General features: G+C 52.4%; 1 protein-coding gene across 1 annotated transcript in view; it reads right to left on the bottom strand.

Annotated features, from left to right (window-relative positions):
- Positions 1 to 2,817, bottom strand: part of QPRT (quinolinate phosphoribosyltransferase) — a 9,444-nt gene extending 6,627 nt beyond the window's left edge. Inside the window, exon 1 of the mRNA XM_045284863.1 lies at positions 2,725 to 2,817. Coding sequence (XP_045140798.1) covers positions 2,725 to 2,737 — 13 coding nt within the window. The 5' untranslated portion in view covers positions 2,738 to 2,817. The remainder of the gene's footprint in view (positions 1 to 2,724) is intronic.
- Positions 2,818 to 9,209: the final 6,392 nt, after the last annotated feature.

Raw genomic sequence — 9,209 nt, 5'->3', positions numbered from 1 at the left:
AAAGGACGCCTGCGTTGGGTAGATCTGCTGCAACAAGCCCTCTTTAGAGTGTTTGAAAGCGAAGCTATTACTTTGAGGGCTAAGGTGCACCTGACCCAAGCCGTGGGATTGGGTCACCTCCCCTGCCGGTGAAAGCTGGCCACTGGATAGGGAAGACCGAAGAGGAACGGATGCCCTTGACCTACGGGGCTGTTGAGGGCGATGGGAGGTACCACGGGTCGCCAAAAGAACAAGTAGGCCTGTCTTGGAAGAATTTCAGCCAGGATGCTCCTTGGAGGCCAGGATGGGGAGATGCGTGTCTCACTTACTCTGTGGTCAGGAGACCAGTCCCTGGAGGACATCGTGCTTGGTAAAGTAGAGGCAGTAAAAAAGGGGAAGGCTCATCTACACGCGGGCTGCAACAATGGCTCAAACGTAAAAACACACTGGGCTGGCACGGGCCTGGATGGCGTTGCGTTTTGTTCATCTCCATGGCAACCGGCACCAGCACCAGATGCACGGCTGGCTTGGGCTCCGATGGACTTGTCTGCATCTTCTTCAGTTCGTCTGGGGCACTGTCAGCTCCCAGCCTTGTTCTGACTGGTGGCGATGGGCTTCTCCGTCCTCTCTTTCCACAGATGTACTCTCTTTGATTCCTGTGGATTCCACCTGGGCAGGTCCATGTGTATCGCTTTCCCTTTTGGTGTTAAAAGCAACAGCAGCAACAAGAAGGTATTTATAATAAATCTTCCTCTTTATTTATTTCCAGCTTTCTGATCTCCATCACCAGTCATTAGCAATGCATTGCGATCGTAGGTTGGAGCAAGATCAGACTGAGGAGGCTGACAACCGTCTTCAATTTCTTTATCTTTGGTCTTAGGGGTCGGTGCCTAGATTTGAATCATCCTGGCATTAACTGGTCCTCCTCAGAGGTTGCTGACTGTGCCCCCATCATCAACGATGTTCTTTTTGAGGACGAAATCCCCTAATTTATCGTCTCTGGCACAAGATTTTCCCAGTCAAAGTGACCAACCCAAGTCCGATGCCTCGGATATCCACCGGGATGTGTTCCGTTTCATTTTCAATGACTTCCAGTTTTCCTAGATCACACTTCACACACTCGGATTGTTCACGGGTGTTTGCCACTGTGTCTTCTCCTTTTGCGTCACCCCACGTGTGCGCCTGGCGGCGGCCAAAGCCTTGCTCCACTCACGTCATTAGTCAGCCCTTCGGTGAGCGGGATGCTCGTCCCAGCTTTGATGACCTTCCTGTGGTCGTTCCATCACCTGGTGTCAATGTGTGACTTGAGAGGATTAAAAGGGAAGGGGTGGAGTCTAGTCTGTCAATCCAGTCATAGCCAATGAGGCCTCTGGGTGGGCGTGGCCTGTAGATGAGAGACATTTTCTCTCTCTCTGCTCACTCCCTTGGAGACGCTCTACCGACAGGACACATGGCACTACGCTGATAGACCCCGTGCCCTGGGAACTGGAGAAGCCATGTGGAGACCCCTGCCAGCGCTGAGATGCTTACAAAATGACTGGATCCAAAGACTTTCTACCCATTGGCCTGCGATGGGCTTGCATTTGGCATCCTTGCATGTGTTTTGCAAGTCTGAAGACCACTTTATAGACTGGTGTTGGACTATGGGCTAATATCAGACTTAGGGACTTGATCTGGACGGGGCTGGGATGTTTCCTTCATAGTCCACTGCTCTTGTCTATAAACCTCTTTCTTGTACACAGATGTGTGTCCACGAATCTGTCTCTCTAGTCTACCCGGACTAACACACTTCCCATGTGAAGGGCTCATCTCCCAGAACTACGCCAGACGGATGTTCTTGCTCTGAACTTGGTGCTCGTTCCTGGGCCATGTGGTGACCATGGGCAGCTCTTTGGCAGACTGCCCCAGGGGGGCTCCACCTGGGAGCCCCTTCTTTGAACTTTAAGCCTCCGTCTCCTCCTTCATCCTCCCTGTCCCCCACAACCCTGGCTCCTCCTTCAGGTTTCCTCTGAAGCCCCGCTCCCGGGGAGTCTTCCTGTTGCTGTAGGAGTCCTTGTTGGAGTTAGGGGCCACCGAGTCAGTTCTCACTCCGCGTAACTCTATGAAGCAAACCCTGCCAGGCCCTGCCCCCTCCTCACACTGGTTCTTATGTTTGAGCCCATCCGTGCAGGCCCTGTGTCGGTCCACCTTGCCCCGCCCCCACATTAGTTGCCAAGCACAGCAGCCCTACAGGCTAGGGACAGAGCAGGCCTCTGACTTCAGAGCCCTGGCCGCGTGTCTCATTTACCTTGCAGCCTCCAGAAGGACATCATCCCCTGGTCACCAACAAAGCCAGCCTGGGACTCAAGCCCCCTCCCCCACCTGGCCACAGAGGGACAGGACCTTGCCCCCAACAGGAGTGCGGGCAAAGTCCAAAAGCGGCTCCCCTGCCCAGCCCCCTGCTGCCAGCTCTCCTTGCCCCCCGGGGAGCTTGGCCTGCTCCAATCCACCCTGCCCTTCTGGGGCCTAAGCCCCCCGACTTTCCCTCACAACCCCTTGGGGGCCTGGGGCAAGAGAGAGGAGCTGGATGAGGTCTTGGGGTCAGAAAGAGGTGCCTGGGGGATTCGGCAATGTTGGAAGGCCCCAGGGGGGGGCGTTGAAAGGGCCCACCGGAGCGAGGGTCCCCCAGAGAAGGGGAGAAGGATTGGAATAAGTCAAGAGGAGGAGGCGGTGCCCAACGGGAGAGAGTCCCGGCCGTCCCTGTACCTTCGGGGTTCATGAGGCCTCAGGGTTGTGTGAGCTGTCCTGTCCTCCGCTCAGATGGAGGCTGGGGGTGGGACTCGCCTCTTCCAGGGCCCCTGGACACACGCCCCAGAGCCAGGGGAGGGCTCTCTGCTCCACACCAAGAAGTCCCACCCCCAGAGCACTAGCCAGTGAGAGAGCCTGATGTCCTGACCTCAGTCCCACAAACAGCTCCGCCCTCCTGGGTCCTGGTGTGGGTCCGGAAAAGTCCCTCCCGGGGGAGAATTTGTAGAACCTTCCTGATGGAGTACCGGGAACCTCATGGTCCTTCGATCCTCCTTTCACAGTCTAAGCTCTGTTTCTGAGCCTCAGCTTCCAAAGGCACCGAGCCTACCGACCCTCTGGGCTGGACTGAGGATCACGTGAAAAGACTCTACCAGTGACGCACAGTGGAAGTTTGCCGTTTGGCTGAGGGGACACGAGCATCCCTCTGAGCCGTCCTGGAACCCGTCCCCCGGAGTGAGTGAACCCACGGGCTAGGAGGAACCGACACAAAGTCCGTGGGAAGTGCATGTCATGAAAAAAGTATGCATGGGTTGCAAAAACCGCTTGCACCAAAACAAACGGGTACGAGCCAGTTGAAAAGGAGCCTGGGCATCAGAGTGGCTACACGTTGGGCTGTTCACTGCAAGGTCAGCAGTTCGAAACCACCAGCCGCTCCGAGGGAGAAAGACGAGGCTTTCTACTCCAGTAAAGAGTTATCGTCTCAGAAACTCCAGGGGCAGTTCTACTCTGTCCTACAAGGTCGTATGAATCAGAATCGAGTGCGTAAAAGTATATTTGTTTGTTTGTTTTTAAATCATTTTATTGGGGGCTCGGACAACTCTGATCACAATCCATGCTGGTTTGTTCTGAACCACGTCTAGGAGCCCTGGTAGCCTTGGTTCCACATTGGGCTGGTAACGCCAAGGTCAGTGCTTTGAACCCACCCGCCCCTCCTCAGGAGAACCATGAGGCTTTCTACTCCACTCGAGTTACCATTTAGGAAACCCACAGGGCCACGCTACCCTGTCCGACCGCAGCAGCATCAGTTCCACGGCTGTGAGTTTGTTTAGTGAAGCAAGGCCAAATGCATTCAGTTCTCAAGAGGCCCGTGGTTACGAGGCGTTGAGGGGAGGGAGGCACGGAAGGTCATCATTTGCTTCCTGGACTCTGGATTTCTGCTCAGGGGACAAAAAATGTTTAGAGGTGGACGGTGGTGGATTGCCCACCTTTGTGAACGCAGTGACTGTCGCTGAATCGCACACGTATCATGATGAGGGCAGACAGCTTGGTGTTCGAGAGAGTTTATCGCCAAACACCTCTCTATTTTCTTGAGCTATCAACCAGAGACAAACCCAGCCTCACTGCCATCGGGTCGATGCTGACTCCTGAGCTGTTCCTCTAAGGTCATTTGGGGTCTCTCTGTTGCAGCGTGAGCCCTGGTGGGACGCTGGTAGTGAGTGCCGCTGTGGTCCCCAAGGTGGGCAGTTCAAAACCACCGCACGCGAGAGAGGAAGCTTTCTACTCTGCTAAGCAGTTGTAATCTCGGAAACTCACAGGAGCAGTTCTGTAGCATCTACCCAGCCCTATCAGGTCTTTCCGAGTCAGCACCAGCCCATAGTAATGGGTTTGATTCTGGTTTGTTACGGCCCTTAGCCTGCCCTGACTGTCTCTCTCCTACTTAACACGGTGGGTGATCCCACCCATTCATCAACCCATCTATGCTACGACTTAAATTGTTTTCTCTCATCAGGTAACTCCCCAGCTCCAACTGCCCTCTCAAGGCCCTGGCCTCTGTTCCTGACCACTTCCAAACATCCCTCCCGGCTGCTTTCCAAAGAAACTCATTCTGTTCCCCCCAAGCCTGCTCATCCTCCAGTCTCCCAAGATAGAAACCTTGCTGTCTAACCTCAATTCTTCCCCCATCGCTGCAAGAGGCGATGAGTTCTAAACATCCTATTCTAGCTTAAAACACACACACACACACACACACACACACTTTACAATAACGTAAGAAAAAATTTCCTTCTCTACATCAACAGATTTTAAACCTGGACTTTTCTCTTGCTTTTCCCCACCCCATGGTCATCCAGTCAATTCTGATTCAGAACAGCCTTACAGGACCATAAGAACTAACTGAGAGTCGTTGTGGAAGCCGACAGCCTCATCTTTCTCGGGAGGAGCAGCTGGTGGGTTTGAGCCATGGGCCTTTCAGTTAGCAGGCCAATAGTTCATCCACTGCACCGCCAGGGGATGCTCTCTTGCCTGTAAAAATGATGTGGCATCAGACCTCTTTCACTTCTCCCTATGGGCCAGGATGCGCTGCCTCTGCGGGGTTCTAAGACTGTAACTCTTTCCAGGAACAGAAAGCCCCCTCTTTCTCAACAGTCCAGGATTGACTCTTATGAGGCCGGGGTCAGAGAGGCCTCCAGCCCTCCCACCTTTGTATCCATTCTGACACTGGCCATCCCTGGCCATTGGACTTGCTCCTCCTCTGCTGGGCTCAAGAATTCATGACAAGGACCATGCAGACAGACGTCAGACAGTACTCACGACAGTGGGGTTGATTAGGGAATTCGCTCACTCACTCCCTCAAGTAGATTCCGACTTCTTGTGACCCTCTGGGGCAGGCCCCTTTGAGTTTCCACGGCTGTAAATCTTCATGGAAGCAGAAAGCCTCATCTTACTGCTGAAGAGCAGCCAGTTGGCTTGAACCATCGACCTTGTGTTTAGCAGCCCAACGCAGAGCCTCCTATGCCAGCAGGGCTCCTTCTGAGAGAAGTAGCAGGTTACCATTAGGGCTCAGAAACGACTCAGGACGTCGTGTTTCTCTCGGGGCAGCCTCTCTTCAGCCATGCCTCTGTCTTCTCAGTCCCTCAGGCCCCTGGCGCTGGCCCAGCCTTTGCCTGGCTCAGACAAGTATTACAAACTCTTCAGCTCTGCCGATACACGCAGAGGGCCTTCGGTGACCAACAGAACGTGCAGACTGGGGGTGTGGGAGTGTGGGAGGAGCCACGAGATGCTGTCCATCTTCCACGAGCATCTCCACACCCACAGCCGTCTTCCCAATAGTGTTAACTCTGTGTGTGGACAGACTCGCGCGTGTGTCTTTTAGGCTATTCCTGAGCGTGGGGGTGGGCAGGGAAGAGGCAGAGGGGTAGGATCACTTTTGTAACATTTGGGGCCTGAGTGGGGACATGGTGAAACAATAGGAAGAACAAAGACCTATTGATTTGGTTCTATACCCAGAATAGCTAGCCTTTAAAAAACACCATAAATGAGACCTGTGCTAGTCTGGGTACTTTAGAGAAACAAATCCACAGAAACACAAGTATTAGAGAGAGTTTTATATCAAGGGTAAGCGCACATCAAGAAAACATCCCAACCCAGTGCTGCCCAAGCCCACAAGTCCAACATTAACCCTTATGTCCAACACCAATCCACAAAGTCCTCTTCCATCTCACAAAACAGAGGCAATGATGCCAACTGCAGGAGGAAAGCTGAGTCAGTGAACGTGTAAGCATCTCAGCACTAGCAGGGATCTCCACATGGCTGCTCCAGCACCCAGGGCTGCATCGGGGTAGGTCCATGTGGCTTCTCCTCAGGGATGTCTTGCAGGAAGTGAGTCTTGCCAACTGAACCAGGGAACTGGCTAAGGCAGCTGCACCCTGGTGTGACCATCAGAGAGCAAGAGACCCGAGAACTAGAAAGGCGAGGCTCACTGAGCCATGTATCCCTCCGCCCTTCAATTAACCCCACCTATGTTTATCGGCCAGGTTGGCACAATAAACTAACTACCTGAAGGCCCGAAACTGTTGAAAGTACTGGGACCTAGAAACCAAGGTGTTCCCGCCCCGGGCCTCATGCCCACCCCCCTACAAAGGAACTGAACAAGGAGGTTCCCCAAGCTGCCATCTTGAAATGGAAACTGGCCAAGGAGGGAAAGTGGACACAGCAGATTGTCCGCCTTGGAGGGGTCCGTTCTTGGATGGACATGCTGGTACTTGTGACTTACTGGGACAGAAGGGTCTTCGGTCCATTTTAAGGATGAACCCCTCGGAGGCCGAACCATCTGCTTGTGTCGGCTTTGAACTCTGACGCCCTTGGTGTCGGAGTTCAATCAGGAGCAGCACAAAGGTCACTGAATCCATCCAAGAAAGCTTTTGAAAGCCCGAGGAGTAGATGGTCACACTGGGGCAGTGGTTCACTTTAAATTAATAACCAAAAAAGTTCTTTTAATCCTAGGAATTATCTGATACCCAAAATACTTTGTCTTGAATCGTGAGGTGCCTTGGGTTTGGACAGCCTCTACACTGCATCGAGAACTGCATTATAAACTTTCAGGCATGTGTTAGGTTTCTGTGAAAACTTTTTTTTTTGAGCTTCATACATCTTAATAGAGCTTACATTCCAATGATTATCAGACAATATTCTACAAGATACAAATTACTATGGGAGGCAGAGGGTTGCATGAACAAATCTCAAATATCCTTAAGCTATCGTTCCAAATGTTGAAAATGTGCCCATCTTTCAGACGTTCCCATGCAGGTAAGTGCTGGGGCAGGTCTTTCTTACAGGGTTGGGTCCTGTAAGAGGCTGGTGGGAGACACTTATTGCTTTTGTAGGCTGAGCCACAGACCCCTTGGCATCCGCTGGATCAGCCAGGGACGCACATCTGTGAAAACTTTCAATGTAGACTTCATACTACCCTGTCAGTTTTTGTCTTAATAAAACAATAGATTTCCAACAAAACAAAACACAGACTGGTGTTTTAGCATGCATTTATTAAAAAAAAAATCCATTGTTTGTTCACTCATTAATTCACTTGTTCTTCCATTTCATAAAGACCTGCTAGATGCTCCTGTGTGCTGGGCTGGACGCTGGATTCTGGCACCAGGAGCATGAACATGAACTTGGAGGGAGTCACGCCCTAGTGAGGGAGGGAGAGCTTCCCATGGGTACAGGCCCCTTCCTGGTGCTGCCCCATGAGGCCCTGCAGGCGTGGGGTGAGACACCACGCTGCAGGAGGTGTGGGCAGCGGGCGTGATTCACCGTTGAGCTGACTCTTGATGGTTGAGGAAGACCAGAGGTGGGTGCAGTGGGTCTCATGCAGGGAGAGTGAGGAGGCAAAGACAGTAAGGGACCCTCTGCTCAGAGTCCCATGGCTAACACCGCATGCAGCCAGGCTGGCCTGAAGCCCCAGGTGGGCAGGGAAGCCCTGGGCCCCCAGCCACCCATCTGCAATGCGTGGTCTCCCGAAGCCCTGGATTTCCCAGAACCTCCCAGAACGGGGCAGTCACCACTGGGTGGGTTTGTGCACCAGTAAACGCTCTGAGAGTTTGAAAGTCGTCTCTCTGCTTCTGTTTGAGAGATGCGGTTTTGACTAGACTGTAGACCCACGGACTGTATTTGTCTCTCGTCTCCTTTGCAGCAAGCTAGCTTCACATAAGGAACTCCGTTTTGTTTTCAAATGCCTGCAAGCCCCCGCTAGCAGCTAACTCCCCCTTCTCCCCACCTCCCCAAGCTCCTGCTGGACCGTGACTCTCGAGATGTCTCCGGACTCCACCTGCCCAATTCGCAAGAAACGTAAACTATCCTGTTAGACCTTGAGTTATGACCTGGAGTCCTGTGGTTCCCCTCCACCCCGCCCACCTCCCCATCCAGCCCCCTTTTGCCCAGCCAGCTTGATAAGAATGTAAGTGCTTGAAGCGTCCCTCCCCTTAAGCCAGCCCACTTACTCTGAACTATAAAGATCTTGGACTTTCTTTGTCCTGGGTCTGCTCCCAAACCAGCTGTTCACAAAGGCTGTAATCCTGAGTAAAGTGCTGGGGTTGATCCGGCCTCTTACACCATCCTTATCAGTCCTAGGTTGAGCTGCCTCTTAGCAGGGACCCTGAGCTCAATTACCCAGGGACACCATGTGAGTCTCCCTCTCCAGCTAGCTCTCCCCAAGCCCCTTGCTAGCTTACTGATCACTCCCAGGCTCCACTTGCCAAAGGTCAGAAACAGGAATGCCGAGGAAAACTAGACTTCAGTTACATTTTTGGGAATGAAATGTCATTGCCTTGGGTCCTTTTTCTGCTGCAAAAGGAGCAGAAGGTTAGGAGGTTCCTACATTAGGAGGTTCCTCAAAACCTTCCCCACCCACTTCTCCTTCCACATGGGACTTTACCTCTGACGGAGGAGACCTGCTCTCAAGGGCATCTTTGAAAATAGAATCGGAATATTATCATCCAACATAACACACTGTGTTTGAGTGTATATGTGTGGCTGTAAAAATGCTATTGTTTAAGGAATTGGAATGTGGTGGTACTTAACTTTTGAAAAAGATTTCTTTTTAAAAAAGGTTATTTGACTGTGTGGTGTAGTGGGTTACGTGCCAGGCTGCCAACCCCAAGGTCCACAGGTGGAAACCAGAAGCCACTCATTGGGAGAAAAATGAGGCTTTTTACTCTTGTAAAGAGTTA

This window comes from Echinops telfairi, unplaced genomic scaffold (assembly GCF_000313985.2).
Source record: "Echinops telfairi isolate 266 unplaced genomic scaffold, ASM31398v2 ScPeMD7_5;HRSCAF=22, whole genome shotgun sequence".
In the NCBI taxonomy this organism is placed as follows: Eukaryota; Metazoa; Chordata; class Mammalia; order Afrosoricida; family Tenrecidae; genus Echinops; species Echinops telfairi.
This window is presented reverse-complemented; position numbering and strand designations above follow the sequence as displayed.